The sequence below is a fragment of the Diprion similis genome, chromosome 12 (assembly GCF_021155765.1).
Source record: "Diprion similis isolate iyDipSimi1 chromosome 12, iyDipSimi1.1, whole genome shotgun sequence".
NCBI lineage: Eukaryota > Metazoa > Arthropoda > Insecta > Hymenoptera > Diprionidae > Diprion > Diprion similis.
Genome location: NC_060116.1, coordinates 9,882,164 through 9,898,831, shown reverse-complemented (window position 1 = coordinate 9,898,831; position 16,668 = coordinate 9,882,164). Strand labels below are relative to the sequence as shown.

Below are 16,668 nucleotides of genomic sequence, written 5' to 3'. Positions count from 1 at the left end.
CTACAGAATTAATTGCAGCACTTTTCAAAGTCGTCGAAATTTTCACCAAAAATGCAAAGGGGTTAGCCTTGGATTTTTTTTGGCCGAAAAATCTTTTGTCTGGGAATCGAATCGTATGACGTTTTCCAGACTAATTCGACGCCCAGGAACTCAGAAAACACATCAAAAATAGCGTAGGACCAGCAGCAGAGAAATGACGACGAAAATCATGAGTTTTTCGGCTGTAACTTTACAGGTGTTGCTCGCAGCGTATTCGGACTGCGTTTAATCGATTTCTCTCGCAAAATTACGTCGGAATAGTGCCCTACAGAATTAATTGCAGCACTTTTCAAAGTCGTCGAAATTTTCACCAAAAATGCAAAGGGGTTAGCCTTGGATTTTTTTTGGCCGAAAAATCTTTTGTCTGGGAATCGAATCGTATGACGTTTTCTAGACTAATTCGACGCCCAGGAACTCAGAAAACACATCAAAAATAGCGTAGGACCAGCAGCAGAGAAATGACGACGAAAATCATGAGTTTTTCGGCTGTAACTTTACAGGTGTTGCTCGCAGCGTATTCGGACTGCGTTTAATCGATTTCTCTCGCAAAATTACGTCGGAATAGTGCCCTACAGAATTAATTGCAGCACTTTTCAAAGTCGTCGAAATTTTCACCAAAAATGCAAAGGGGTTAGCCTTGGATTTTTTTTGGCCGAAAAATCTTTCGTCTGGGAATCGATTCGTATGACGTTTTCTAGACTAATTCGACGCCCAGGAACTCAGAAAACACATCAAAAATAGCGTAGGACCAGCAGCAGAGAAATGACGACGAAAATCATGAGTTTTTCGGCTGTAACTTTACAGGTGTTGCTCGCAGCGTATTCGGACTGCGTTTAATCGATTTCTCTCGCAAAATTACGTCGGAATAGTGCCCTACAGAATTAATTGCAGCACTTTTCAAAGTCGTCGAAATTTTCACCAAAAATGCAAAGGGGTTAGCCTTGGATTTTTTTTGGCCGAAAAATCTTTTGTCTGGGAATCGAATCGTATGACGTTTTCTAGACTAATTCGACGCCCAGGAACTCAGAAAACACATCAAAAATAGCGTAGGACCAGCAGCAGAGAAATGACGACGAAAATCATGAGTTTTTCGGCTGTAACTTTACAGGTGTTGCTCGCAGCGTATTCGGACTGCGTTTAATCGATTTCTCTCGCAAAATTACGTCGGAATAGTGCCCTACAGAATTAATTGCAGCACTTTTCAAAGTCGTCGAAATTTTCACCAAAAATGCAAAGGGGTTAGCCTTGGATTTTTTTCGGCCGAAAAATCTTTTGTCTGGGAATCGATTCGTATGACGTTTTCTAGACTAATTCGACGCCCAGGAACTCAGAAAACACATCAAAAATAGCGTAGGACCAGCAGCAGAGAAATGACGACCAAAATCATGAGTTTTTCGGCTGTAACTTTACAGGTGTTGCTCGCAGCGTATTCGGACTGCGTTTAATCGATTTCTCTCGCAAAATTACGTCGGAATAGTGCCCTACAGAATTAATTGCAGCACTTTTCAAAGTCGTCGAAATTCTCACCAAAAATGCAAAGGGGTTAGCCTTGGATTTTTTTTGGCCGAAAAATCTTTTGTCTGGGAATCGAATCGTATGACGTTTTCTAGACTAATTCGACGCCCAGGAACTCAGAAAACACATCAAAAATAGCGTAGGACCAGCAGCAGAGAAATGACGACGAAAATCATGAGTTTTTCGGCTGTAACTTTACAGGTGTTGCTCGCAGCGTATTCGGACTGCGTTTAATCGATTTCTCTCGCAAAATTACGTCGGAATAGTGCCCTACAGAATTAATTGCAGCACTTTTCAAAGTCGTCGAAATTTTCACCAAAAATGCAAAGGGGTTAGCCTTGGATTTTTTTTGGCCGAAAAATCTTTTGTCTGGGAATCGATTCGTATGACGTTTTCTAGACTAATTCGACGCCCAGGAACTCAGAAAACACATCAAAAATAGCGTAGGACCAGCAGCAGAGAAATGACGACGAAAATCATGAGTTTTTCGGCTGTAACTTTACAGGTGTTGCTCGCAGCGTATTCGGACTGCGTTTAATCGATTTCTCTCGCAAAATTACGTCGGAATAGTGCCCTACAGAATTAATTGCAGCACTTTTCAAAGTCGTCGAAATTTTCACCAAAAATGCAAAGGGGTTAGCCTTGGATTTTTTTTGGCCGAAAAATCTTTTGTCTGGGAATCGATTCGTATGACGTTTTCTAGACTAATTCGACGCCCAGGAACTCAGAAAACACATCAAAAATAGCGTAGGACCAGCAGCAGAGAAATGACGACGAAAATCATGAGTTTTTCGGCTGTAACTTTACAGGTGTTGCTCGCAGCGTATTCGGACTGCGTTTAATCGATTTCTCTCGCAAAATTACGTCGGAATAGTGCCCTACAGAATTAATTGCAGCACTTTTCAAAGTCGTCGAAATTTTCACCAAAAATGCAAAGGGGTTAGCCTTGGATTTTTTTTGGCCGAAAAATCTTTTGTCTGGGAATCGATTCGTATGACGTTTTCTAGACTAATTCGACGCCCAGGAACTCAGAAAACACATCAAAAATAGCGTAGGACCAGCAGCAGAGAAATGACGACGAAAATCATGAGTTTTTCGGCTGTAACTTTACAGGTGTTGCTCGCAGCGTATTCGGACTGCGTTTAATCGATTTCTCTCGCAAAATTACGTCGGAATAGTGCCCTACAGAATTAATTGCAGCACTTTTCAAAGTCGTCGAAATTTTCACCAAAAATGCAAAGGGGTTAGCCTTGGATTTTTTTTGGCCGAAAAATCTTTTGTCTGGGCATCGATTCGTATGACGTTTTCTAGACTAATTCGACGCCCAGGAACTCAGAAAACACATCAAAAATAGCGTAGGACCAGCAGCAGAGAAATGACGACGAAAATCATGAGTTTTTCGGCTGTAACTTTACAGGTGTTGCTCGCAGCGTATTCGGACTGCGTTTAATCGATTTCTCTCGCAAAATTACGTCGGAATAGTGCCCTACAGAATTGATTGCAGCACTTTTCAAAGTCGTCGAAATTTTCACCAAAAATGCAGAGGGGTTAGCCTTGGATTTTTTTTGGCCGAAAAATCTTTTGTCTGGGAATCGATTCGTATGACGTTTTCTAGACTAATTCGACGCCCAGGAACTCAGAAAACACATCAAAAATAGCGTAGGACCAGCAGCAGAGAAATGACGACGAAAATCATGAGTTTTCCGGCTGTAACTTTACAGGTGTTGCTCGCAGCGTATTCGGACTGCGTTTAATCGATTTCTCTCGCAAAATTACGTCGGAATAGTGCCCTACAGAATTAATTGCAGCACTTTTCAAAGTCGTCGAAATTTTCACCAAAAATGCAAAGGGGTTAGCCTTGGATTTTTTTTGGCCGAAAAATCTTTTGTCTGGGAATCGAATCGTATGACGTTTTCTAGACTAATTCGACGCCCAGGAACTCAGAAAACACATCAAAAATAGCGTAGGACCAGCAGCAGAGAAATGACGACGAAAATCATGAGTTTTTCGGCTGTAACTTTACAGGTGTTGCTCGCAGCGTATTCGGACTGCGTTCAATCGATCTCTCTCGCAAAATTACGTCGGAATAGTGCCCTACAGAATTAATTGCAGCACTTTTCAAAGTCGTCGAAATTTTCACCAAAAATGCAAAGGGGTTAGCCTTGGATTTTTTTTGGCCGAAAAATCTTTTGTCTGGGAATCGATTCGTATGACGTTTTCTAGACTCATTCGACGCCCAGGAACTCAGAAAACACATCAAAAATAGCGTAGGACCAGCAGCAGAGAAATGACGACGAAAATCATGAGTTTTTCGGCTGTAACTTTACAGGTGTTGCTCGCAGCGTATTCGGACTGCGTTTAATCGATTTCTCTCGCAAAATTACGTCGGAATAGTGCCCTACAGAATTAATTGCAGCACTTTTCAAAGTCGTCGAAATTTTCACCAAAAATGCAAAGGGGTTAGCCTTGGATTTTTTTCGGCCGAAAAATCTTTTGTCTGGGAATCGATTCGTATGACGTTTTCTAGACTAATTCGACGCCCAGGAACTCAGAAAACACATCAAAAATAGCGTAGGACCAGCAGCAGAGAAATGACGACCAAAATCATGAGTTTTTCGGCTGTAACTTTACAGGTGTTGCTCGCAGCGTATTCGGACTGCGTTTAATCGATTTCTCTCGCAAAATTACGTCGGAATAGTGCCCTACAGAATTAATTGCAGCACTTTTCAAAGTCGTCGAAATTTTCACCAAAAATGCAAAGGGGTTAGCCTTGGATTTTTTTTGGCCGAAAAATCTTTTGTCTGGGAATCGAATCGTATGACGTTTTCTAGACTAATTCGACGCCCAGGAACTCAGAAAACACATCAAAAATAGCGTAGGACCAGCAGCAGAGAAATGACGACGAAAATCATGAGTTTTTCGGCTGTAACTTTACAGGTGTTGCTCGCAGCGTATTCGGACTGCGTTTAATCGATTTCTCTCGCAAAATTACGTCGGAATAGTGCCCTACAGAATTAATTGCAGCACTTTTCAAAGTCGTCGAAATTTTCACCAAAAATGCAAAGGGGTTAGCCTTGGATTTTTTTTGGCCGAAAAATCTTTTGTCTGGGAATCGAATCGTATGACGTTTTCTAGACTAATTCGACGCCCAGGAACTCAGAAAACACATCAAAAATAGCGTAGGACCAGCAGCAGAGAAATGACGACGAAAATCATGAGTTTTTCGGCTGTAACTTTACAGGTGTTGCTCGCAGCGTATTCGGACTGCGTTTAATCGATTTCTCTCGCAAAATTACGTCGGAATAGTGCCCTACAGAATTAATTGCAGCACTTTTCAAAGTCGTCGAAATTTTCACCAAAAATGCAAAGGGGTTAGCCTTGGATTTTTTTTGGCCGAAAAATCTTTTGTCTGGGAATCGATTCGTATGACGTTTTCTAGACTAATTCGACGCCCAGGAACTCAGAAAACACATCAAAAATAGCGTAGGACCAGCAGCAGAGAAATGACGACGAAAATCATGAGTTTTTCGGCTGTAACTTTACAGGTGTTGCTCGCAGCGTATTCGGACTGCGTTTAATCGATTTCTCTCGCAAAATTACGTCGGAATAGTGCCCTACAGAATTAATTGCAGCACTTTTCAAAGTCGTCGAAATTTTCACCAAAAATGCAAAGGGGTTAGCCTTGGATTTTTTTTGGCCGAAAAATCTTTTGTCTGGGAATCGAATCGTATGACGTTTTCTAGACTAATTCGACGCCCAGGAACTCAGAAAACACATCAAAAATAGCGTAGGACCAGCAGCAGAGAAATGACGACGAAAATCATGAGTTTTTCGGCTGTAACTTTACAGGTGTTGCTCGCAGCGTATTCGGACTGCGTTTAATCGATTTCTCTCGCAAAATTACGTCGGAATAGTGCCCTACAGAATTAATTGCAGCACTTTTCAAAGTCGTCGAAATTTTCACCAAAAATGCAAAGGGGTTAGCCTTGGATTTTTTTCGGCCGAAAAATCTTTTGTCTGGGAATCGATTCGTATGACGTTTTCTAGACTAATTCGACGCCCAGGAACTCAGAAAACACATCAAAAATAGCGTAGGACCAGCAGCAGAGAAATGACGACCAAAATCATGAGTTTTTCGGCTGTAACTTTACAGGTGTTGCTCGCAGCGTATTCGGACTGCGTTTAATCGATTTCTCTCGCAAAATTACGTCGGAATAGTGCCCTACAGAATTAATTGCAGCACTTTTCAAAGTCGTCGAAATTCTCACCAAAAATGCAAAGGGGTTAGCCTTGGATTTTTTTTGGCCGAAAAATCTTTTGTCTGGGAATCGAATCGTATGACGTTTTCTAGACTAATTCGACGCCCAGGAACTCAGAAAACACATCAAAAATAGCGTAGGACCAGCAGCAGAGAAATGACGACGAAAATCATGAGTTTTTCGGCTGTAACTTTACAGGTGTTGCTCGCAGCGTATTCGGACTGCGTTTAATCGATTTCTCTCGCAAAATTACGTCGGAATAGTGCCCTACAGAATTAATTGCAGCACTTTTCAAAGTCGTCGAAATTTTCACCAAAAATGCAAAGGGGTTAGCCTTGGATTTTTTTTGGCCGAAAAATCTTTTGTCTGGGAATCGATTCGTATGACGTTTTCTAGACTAATTCGACGCCCAGGAACTCAGAAAACACATCAAAAATAGCGTAGGACCAGCAGCAGAGAAATGACGACGAAAATCATGAGTTTTTCGGCTGTAACTTTACAGGTGTTGCTCGCAGCGTATTCGGACTGCGTTTAATCGATTTCTCTCGCAAAATTACGTCGGAATAGTGCCCTACAGAATTAATTGCAGCACTTTTCAAAGTCGTCGAAATTTTCACCAAAAATGCAAAGGGGTTAGCCTTGGATTTTTTTTGGCCGAAAAATCTTTTGTCTGGGAATCGATTCGTATGACGTTTTCTAGACTAATTCGACGCCCAGGAACTCAGAAAACACATCAAAAATAGCGTAGGACCAGCAGCAGAGAAATGACGACGAAAATCATGAGTTTTTCGGCTGTAACTTTACAGGTGTTGCTCGCAGCGTATTCGGACTGCGTTTAATCGATTTCTCTCGCAAAATTACGTCGGAATAGTGCCCTACAGAATTAATTGCAGCACTTTTCAAAGTCGTCGAAATTTTCACCAAAAATGCAAAGGGGTTAGCCTTGGATTTTTTTTGGCCGAAAAATCTTTTGTCTGGGAATCGATTCGTATGACGTTTTCTAGACTAATTCGACGCCCAGGAACTCAGAAAACACATCAAAAATAGCGTAGGACCAGCAGCAGAGAAATGACGACGAAAATCATGAGTTTTTCGGCTGTAACTTTACAGGTGTTGCTCGCAGCGTATTCGGACTGCGTTTAATCGATTTCTCTCGCAAAATTACGTCGGAATAGTGCCCTACAGAATCAATTGCAGCACTTTTCAAAGTCGTCGAAATTTTCACCAAAAATGCAAAGGGGTTAGCCTTGGATTTTTTTTGGCCGAAAAATCTTTTGTCTGGGCATCGATTCGTATGACGTTTTCTAGACTAATTCGACGCCCAGGAACTCAGAAAACACATCAAAAATAGCGTAGGACCAGCAGCAGAGAAATGACGACGAAAATCATGAGTTTTTCGGCTGTAACTTTACAGGTGTTGCTCGCAGCGTATTCGGACTGCGTTTAATCGATTTCTCTCGCAAAATTACGTCGGAATAGTGCCCTACAGAATTAATTGCAGCACTTTTCAAAGTCGTCGAAATTTTCACCAAAAATGCAAAGGGGTTAGCCTTGGATTTTTTTTGGCCGAAAAATCTTTTGTCTGGGAATCGATTCGTATGACGTTTTCTAGACTAATTCGACGCCCAGGAACTCAGAAAACACATCAAAAATAGCGTAGGACCAGCAGCAGAGAAATGACGACGAAAATCATGAGTTTTTCGGCTGTAACTTCACAGGTGTTGCTCGCAGCGTATTCGGACTGCGTTTAATCGATTTCTCTCGCAAAATTACGTCGGAATAGTGCCCTACAGAATTAATTGCAGCACTTTTCAAAGTCGTCGAAATTTTCACCAAAAATGGAAAGGGGTTAGCCTTGGATTTTTTTTGGCCGAGAAATCCTTTGTCTGGGAATCGATTCGTATGACGTTTTCTAGACTAATTCGACGCCCAGGAACTCAGAAAACACATCAAAAATAGCGTAGGACCAGCAGCAGAGAAATGACGACGAAAATCATGAGTTTTTCGGCTGTAACTTTACAGGTGTTGCTCGCAGCGTATTCGGACTGCGTTTAATCGATTTCTCTCGCAAAATTACGTCGGAATAGTGCCCTACAGAATTAATTGCAGCACTTTTCAAAGTCGTCGAAATTTTCACCAAAAATGCAAAGGGGTTAGCCTTGGATTTTTTTTGGCCGAAAAATCTTTTGTCTGGGAATCGATTCGTATGACGTTTTCTAGACTAATTCGACGCCCAGGAACTCAGAAAACACATCAAAAATAGCGTAGGACCAGCAGCAGAGAAATGACGACGAAAATCATGAGTTTTTCGGCTGTAACTTTACAGGTGTTGCTCGCAGCGTATTCGGACTGCGTTTAATCGATTTCTCTCGCAAAATTACGTCGGAATAGTGCCCTACAGAATTAATTGCAGCACTTTTCAAAGTCGTCGAAATTTTCACCAAAAATGCAAAGGGGTTAGCCTTGGATTTTTTTTGGCCGAAAAATCTTTTGTCTGGGAATCGATTCGTATGACGTTTTCTAGACTAATTCGACGCCCAGGAACTCAGAAAACACATCAAAAATAGCGTAGGACCAGCAGCAGAGAAATGACGACGAAAATCATGAGTTTTTCGGCTGTAACTTTACAGGTGTTGCTCGCAGCGTATTCGGACTGCGTTTAATCGATTTCTCTCGCAAAATTACGTCGGAATAGTGCCCTACAGAATTAATTGCAGCACTTTTCAAAGTCGTCGAAATTTTCACCAAAAATGCAAAGGGGTTAGCCTTGGATTTTTTTTGGCCGAAAAATCTTTTGTCTGGGAATCGATTCGTATGACGTTTTCTAGACTAATTCGACGCCCAGGAACTCAGAAAACACATCAAAAATAGCGTAGGACCAGCAGCAGAGAAATGACGACGAAAATCATGAGTTTTTCGGCTGTAACTTTACAGGTGTTGCTCGCAGCGTATTCGGACTGCGTTTAATCGATTTCTCTCGCAAAATTACGTCGGAATAGTGCCCTACAGAATTAATTGCAGCACTTTTCAAAGTCGTCGAAATTTTCACCAAAAATGCAAAGGGGTTAGCCTTGGATTTTTTTTGGCCGAAAAATCTTTTGTCTGGGAATCGATTCGTATGACGTTTTCTAGACTAATTCGACGCCCAGGAACTCAGAAAACACATCAAAAATAGCGTAGGACCAGCAGCAGAGAAATGACGACGAAAATCATGAGTTTTTCGGCTGTAACTTCACAGGTGTTGCTCGCAGCGTATTCGGACTGCGTTTAATCGATTTCTCTCGCAAAATTACGTCGGAATAGTGCCCTACAGAATTAATTGCAGCACTTTTCAAAGTCGTCGAAATTTTCACCAAAAATGGAAAGGGGTTAGCCTTGGATTTTTTTTGGCCGAGAAATCTTTTGTCTGGGAATCGATTCGTATGACGTTTTCTAGACTAATTCGACGCCCAGGAACTCAGAAAACACATCAAAAATAGCGTAGGACCAGCAGCAGAGAAATGACGACGAAAATCATGAGTTTTTCGGCTGTAACTTTACAGGTGTTGCTCGCAGCGTATTCGGACTGCGTTCAATCGATTTCTCTCGCAAAATTACGTCGGAATAGTGCCCTACAGAATTAATTGCAGCACTTTTCAAAGTCGTCGAAATTTTCACCAAAAATGGAAAGGGGTTAGCCTTGGATTTTTTTTGGCCGAGAAATCTTTTGTCTGGGAATCGATTCGTATGACGTTTTCAAGACTAATTCGACGCCCAGGAACTCAGAAAACACATCAAAAATAGCGTAGGACCAGCAGCAGAGAAATGACGACGAAAATCATGAGTTTTTCGGCTGTAACTTTACAGGTGTTGCTCGCAGCGTATTCGGACTGCGTTTAATCGATTTCTCTCGCAAAATTACGTCGGAATAGTGCCCTACAGAATTAATTGCAGCACTTTTCAAAGTCGTCGAAATTTTCACCAAAAATGCAAAGGGGTTAGCCTTGGATTTTTTTTGGCCGAAAAATCTTTTGTCTGGGAATCGATTCGTATGACGTTTTCTAGACTAATTCGACGCCCAGGAACTCAGAAAACACATCAAAAATAGCGTAGGACCAGCAGCAGAGAAATGACGACGAAAATCATGAGTTTTTCGGCTGTAACTTTACAGGTGTTGCTCGCAGCGTATTCGGACTGCGTTTAATCGATTTCTCTCGCAAAATTACGTCGGAATAGTGCCCTACAGAATTAATTGCAGCACTTTTCAAAGTCGTCGAAATTTTCACCAAAAATGCAAAGGGGTTAGCCTTGGATTTTTTTTGGCCGAAAAATCTTTTGTCTGGGAATCGAATCGTATGACGTTTTCTAGACTAATTCGACGCCCAGGAACTCAGAAAACACATCAAAAATAGCGTAGGACCAGCAGCAGAGAAATGACGACGAAAATCATGAGTTTTTCGGCTGTAACTTTACAGGTGTTGCTCGCAGCGTATTCGGACTGCGTTTAATCGATTTCTCTCGCAAAATTACGTCGGAATAGTGCCCTACAGAATTAATTGCAGCACTTTTCAAAGTCGTCGAAATTTTCACCAAAAATGCAAAGGGGTTAGCCTTGGATTTTTTTTGGCCGAAAAATCTTTTGTCTGGGAATCGATTCGTATGACGTTTTCTAGACTAATTCGACGCCCAGGAACTCAGAAAACACATCAAAAATAGCGTAGGACCAGCAGCAGAGAAATGACGACGAAAATCATGAGTTTTTCGGCTGTAACTTTACAGGTGTTGCTCGCAGCGTATTCGGACTGCGTTTAATCGATTTCTCTTGCAAAATTACGTCGGAATAGTGCCCTACAGAATTAATTGCAGCACTTTTCAAAGTCGTCGAAATTTTCACCAAAAATGCAAAGGGGTTAGCCTTGGATTTTTTTTGGCCGAAAAATCTTTTGTCTGGGAATCGATTCGTATGACGTTTTCTAGACTAATTCGACGCCCAGGAACTCAGAAAACACATCAAAAATAGCGTAGGACCAGCAGCAGAGAAATGACGACGAAAATCATGAGTTTTTCGGCTGTAACTTTACAGGTGTTGCTCGCAGCGTATTCGGACTGCGTTTAATCGATTTCTCTCGCAAAATTACGTCGGAATAGTGCCCTACAGAATTAATTGCAGCACTTTTCAAAGTCGTCGAAATTTTCACCAAAAATGGAAAGGGGTTAGCCTTGGATTTTTTTTGGCCGAGAAATCTTTTGTCTGGGAATCGATTCGTATGACGTTTTCTAGACTAATTCGACGCCCAGGAACTCAGAAAACACATCAAAAATAGCGTAGGACCAGCAGCAGAGAAATGACGACGAAAATCATGAGTTTTTCGGCTGTAACTTTACAGGTGTTGCTCGCAGCGTATTCGGACTGCGTTCAATCGATTTCTCTCGCAAAATTACGTCGGAATAGTGCCCTACAGAATTAATTGCAGCACTTTTCAAAGTCGTCGAAATTTTCACCAAAAATGGAAAGGGGTTAGATTTAGATTTAGATTTATTGACAAACATATTTTTCGTGTTTACATATAATTTTCAGTTCTCCATGCCTGAGCATCTAATTATGCTTGTGTGGCTGGAGTTGCTTTTTTCTACTTAGTGACAAGTTGTCACTTAATTTCCTAAATTACAATTTTTTTTTTTTTTTTTTTTTGCGTGATTGTGTGCTTGCATTTGAGATATTCTCATCCGCACCTGATAGTTCACTATATTACGCAGATCAATCATTCCGAGTTGTTATTTAAATCTACACATGTACTTATTTCCTAATCTATACCTAATAAGTTGGTGATACTTTTTTTATTTGCTTACATTTGTTACAAGAAAACATTCAGACAAAACCTTCAGACAACTTCTATATTCCTAATTGAGTCTTGGTATTCACTTATTTTCTAGGTGTTAGTCAGTTTATCATAGTACATTCTTCCCTGCTGTAAAATCCAAGTACTAATACTTTTTTTGAAACCCTGTATACATTTTTGCTTTATTTCTAATGGAATTTCATTATACAGCTTGTTTATAATAACTCTTTCCTGTCTGTGCCCAATTGTTGTTTTAGTTTTCGGAAGTATGCGGTAAGGAACTCAGAAAACACATCAAAAATAGCGTAGGACCAGCAGCAGAGAAATGACGACGAAAATCATGAGTTTTTCGGCTGTAACTTTACAGGTGTTGCTCGCAGCGTATTCGGACTGCGTTTAATCGATTTCTCTCGCAAAATTACGTCGGAATAGTGCCCTACAGAATTAATTGCAGCACTTTTCAAAGTCGTCGAAATTTTCACCAAAAATGCAAAGGGGTTAGCCTTGGATTTTTTTTGGCCGAAAAATCTTTTGTCTGGGAATCGATTCGTATGACGTTTTCTAGACTAATTCGACGCCCAGGAACTCAGAAAACACATCAAAAATAGCGTAGGACCAGCAGCAGAGAAATGACGACGAAAATCATGAGTTTTTCGGCTGTAACTTTACAGGTGTTGCTCGGAGCGTATTCGGACTGCGTTTAATCGATTTCTCTCGCAAAATTACGTCGGAATAGTGCCCTACAGAATTAATTGCAGCACTTTTCAAAGTCGTCGAAATTTTCACCAAAAATGCAAAGGGGTTAGCCTTGGATTTTTTTTGGCCGAAAAATCTTTTGTCTGGGAATCGATTCGTATGACGTTTTCTAGACTAATTCGACGCCCAGGAACTCAGAAAACACATCAAAAATAGCGTAGGACCAGCAGCAGAGAAATGACGACGAAAATCATGAGTTTTTCGGCTGTAACTTTACAGGTGTTGCTCGCAGCGTATTGGGACTGCGTTTAATCGATTTCTCTCGCAAAATTACGTCGGAATAGTGCCCCACAGAATTAATTGCAGCAATTCTCAAAGTCGTCGAAATTTTCACCAAAAATGCAAAGGGGTTAGCCTTGGATTTTTTTTGGCCGAAAAATCTTTTGTCTGGGAATCGATTCGTATGACGTTTTCTAGACTAATTCGACGCCCAGGAACTCAGAAAACACATCAAAAATAGCGAACGACCAGCAGCAGAGAAATGACGACGAAAATCATGAGTTTTTTGGCTGTAACTTTACAGGTGTTGCTCGCAGCGTATTGAGACTGCGTTCAATCGATTTCTCTCGCAAAATTACGTCGGAATAGTGCCCTACAGAATTAATTGCAGCAGTTTTCAAAGTCGTCGAAATTTTTACCAAAAATGCAAAGGGGTTAGCCTTGGATTTTTTTTAGCCGAAAAATCTTTCGTCTGGAAATCGATTCGTATGACGTTTTCTAGACTATATCGACGCCCAGGAACTCAGAAAACACATCAAAAATAGCGTAGAACCAGCAGCAGAGAAATGACGACGAAAATCATGAGTTTTTCGGCTGTAACTTTACAGGTGTTGCTCGCAGCGTATTGAGACTGCGTTCAATAAATTTCTCTCGCAAAATTACGTCGGAATAGTACCCTACAGAATTAATTGCAGCACTTTTCAAAGTCGTCGAAATTTTCACCAAAAATGCAAAGGGGTTAGCCTTGGATTTTTTTTGGCCGAAAAATCTCTTGTCTGGGAATCGATTCGTATGACGTTTTCTAGACTAATTCGACGCCCAGGAACTCAGAAAACACATCAAAAATAGCGTAGGACCAGCAGCAGAGAAATGACGACGAAAATCATGAATTTTTCGGTTGTAACTTTACAGGTGTTGCTCGCAGCGTATTGGGACTGCGTTCAATCGATTTCACTCGCAAAATTACGTTGGAATAGTGCCCTAAAGAATTAATTGCAGCACTTTCCAAAGTCGTCAAAATTTTCGCCAAAAATCCAAAGGGGTTAGCCTTAGTTTTTTTTCGATTTTCGGAGCCGAAAATGTTTCGTCTCGGAATCGATTAGTATAACGCTTTCTAGAGTAATTCAACCACCAGAAACTCAAAAAACACATACAAAAGAGCGTAGGACCGACAGCGGAGAAATGACGATGAAAATCTGCAGTTTTTGGGCTGTAACTTTCGATCCGTTGCTCGCAGCGTTTACCGCGCGCAGTCGTCTCGTCTTTTAAAATTACGTTTATCTAGCGCATAAAACAATTTCTTTTGATATTTAAGATTTCTTACAAAAATCCAAAGGGGTTATCATCACTTAGGTCTTGAGCGAAAAGTCTTTTGTTCCGGAATCGATTGATATGACCTCTACTTGACCAATCGAACGTTCAGGATCGCAAAATAGACATCTATGGACACATAGATACCAAAGGACCAGCAGCAGAAAAATTACGAAGGAAACGTTTGGCTGTAATTTGCAACCCTTTACTCTTTTTTTTCTCAGTGAGCATGCTCAGCAAAGCGTATGATTTTTACAAGTCGATCTCAGTACTCTCAAAAACATTTAACGTTGCCAGCCATAGTGACTCAGGACTGGTAGGTCATATCTCCAGGAGTCATAACAAAATCTAGTGCTTCATAGGGATACAAATGTACAGGAGCACAAACTATTTTCCATTTTATATTACTATTTTCCAGGTGTATAGCTCATTTGGTGAAAAGTAAAATTTGTTCTTCTAACCCGCGTTGAAATTGAGGCGTCAAATAGCCAGATAAGTCTCATTATATTTCACTATCATTTACAAAATTTCATCATATAATCAACTATAAATAAAATTAACAACAGCGACGCTGTAATTCCTGTTATCACGTACAAAATTTTGCGACCGATGAAGTATACATCATCTAAATAATATCTATTTCAACGGGCTTTAATGTCAAAATACATAGATTGTCTACACGAGTTGATAGAAAAATATGAAAACATACACACACAGCTTATGAATTAGCCATCAAACTATATTGCAAGATTTCAGAATCCAGTAAGTTCAGCAAACGTCGAGTCCATGTCGTCACAGATGTATTTATATTTGTCCTTCTCCTTGTGCAAATTGTCTGTATAAAGAGAAACGAATTTTCACTTATATTCTCAGGATATATTCCCTTATCAAAAAACTAATCCATCAAAGATGCTCATTTTGTCAATTATTATCATCATAAAACTGACCTTCTCGTATATCCATTTCCATCAAGAAAGCTCTCACAGTTTTTTCTGCTGCTATAGCTCGTTTCTCAGCTTCCTTCAATTTAACTTTCAAAGACTTTAGCTGACTTTTAAATTCTTCCACCCGTTGATTAGCCTGTCACCCAAAACATATTCATCGACGTTTTTCCGTCATTGTACTTTGTTTATAAACTCTCAGTAGATTCTCATTGACACTGCGCTAGCTAAAAAATTACCTTTACTTCGGAAACCTCCAATGACTTCAAGATGTTCCCCACGATAAATAGTTCGTCTTCTCGCTCTGCTATCTTTCTGTGGAGATGAAAGAAATATTTAGATTCTAAAAGACTCAACAATCAAATTCAGAATATTGGGACGGTACTGACGCTTCGCTTGATTTAACTCTGTCCTCGGCAGCTTCCAATTCATCTTCGACCAGGGCTAACTTTTTTGAAATTTCGTCTGATTTGGCATCGGCATCCTCTGCAATCAATCTGGCTTCTTTTAGCTGGGTTGTCAAATGATCCATACGTTCTTCGTCCAACTTGTTTCTGTTCTCCAGTACCTTGCAGATTCTACGGAAAAATTACGGAATTTTGACATCTTCGATCAAGGAAATAACCATATCTAGTCCAATAACCATGTCGAATAGTCTTTAATCCAAGAACCATACTAACCGTTTGGCATCATCCGCGGTTTCAGTCGCCTGCGTCAACTTTGCTTGAGCTATCTGTCTTCGTTCTTCCGTCTTTTCCAAGTCCATCATACATTGCTGCATTTTCCGATTCAGTATTGCCAATTCTGATTGAGTCTGAAACCAAATATACGCTCACCTGGATGAATTTATCGGGAGTATCTTCAAATTCTAATGGTGAACTGTGAAAATGTATCTCGATTGATCAAACTCATTAATTGTTTAGTCCAACAATGAAGGAATCAATTAAACTAACCAAGATAAATGCCTTCTCCGTTTCCTCGAGGTCTGCATTAGACTTTGCCAGCTGCGCCGTGCTGATCTCGTAATCATGCTCCATCTGCAGAAGTTTTTTAGCCAGATCCCGTACTTCATCTCGAAGTTTTTCTTCCCTCCGGTTCGCTTCTTTTACTTTTTGTTCACAAGTGTCGGCTTTGTCCATTGCCAAGTCTTTCTCTACCTTCAAAGTTTGCAACCTCTTCTTGATGGCATTCATCACGAATTGTGAGCTATTTTCGGTAATCGGATACAGTAGAGGGTGGTGTACGTCTTCAAAAATAAAACAATATATTTAATACAGGCACAGTTCAATACATACTCATTATTATCAATTTATACAGCTGTAATTACAAGAAATGAAAATTTTGCAGAACGATCAACTCATGACAGTCACAAACTGACCGATTCCAAGTCGATTGCTTTTGTTGCTTTCGTTTCAGTAATTTTCGATACCACACATAAAGCAGAAATATGATATTATTTAATCGAATTCTGAATAAACCTTTTATTCAAATGATCGAGACGACAACGAACGGATTACTGCACTCTCTGACGAAAGCGAACGATGCTTTATAGAGTATCGCAAATGCAAAAGGAAAAAGAGAATCGGTGCTTTACTTAGACAACAAAGAGATTCTTAGACTTCTTCGAGCGCTTTGTCATGCACATTTTGCCTGCGTAGAAAATGTCTCTTATTTAGAGAAGCTTTCGAGACGGCACAGTATGATTAAATAAGTTTTGAATTTTCTGAAATGCTTTAGCTAAGTACATATATCACCGCAATTCTACCAAATTAATCAATTAGTAGTTTTCCCACATAGAGCGTAAAACAC

The 16,668-nt window shown here is 40.4% G+C and overlaps 1 protein-coding gene across 1 annotated transcript; it reads right to left on the bottom strand.

Annotated features, from left to right (window-relative positions):
- Positions 1-14,654: 14,654 nt before the first annotated feature.
- Positions 14,655-16,373, bottom strand: LOC124413556 (tropomyosin-2-like). Its single transcript, XM_046894232.1, has 7 exons — positions 16,338-16,373; positions 15,813-16,105; positions 15,540-15,673; positions 15,249-15,437; positions 15,099-15,174; positions 14,866-14,998; positions 14,655-14,753 (listed from the first exon to the last, which is right to left on the bottom strand). Exons 2-7 carry the CDS (start codon positions 16,050-16,052, stop codon positions 14,671-14,673), a joined length of 855 nt encoding a protein of 284 aa, XP_046750188.1. The 5' UTR covers positions 16,053-16,105; positions 16,338-16,373; the 3' UTR covers positions 14,655-14,670.
- Between the last annotated feature and the right edge of the window lie 295 nt (positions 16,374-16,668).

Bases quoted from the DNA above. Each gene is read 5' to 3' on its own strand.
- LOC124413556 (XM_046894232.1), bottom strand. From the start codon at position 16,052: ATGAATGCCATCAAGAAGAGGTTGCAAACTTTGAAGGTAGAGAAAGAC. The intron at 15,175-15,248 runs GTCAGTACCGTC...TCATCTCCACAG, and splicing joins AGAGTTAAATCAAGCGAAGC to AAAGATAGCAGAGCGAGAAG. The intron at 14,754-14,865 runs GTCAGTTTTATG...CTCTTTATACAG, and splicing joins GGAAATGGATATACGAGAAG to ACAATTTGCACAAGGAGAAG.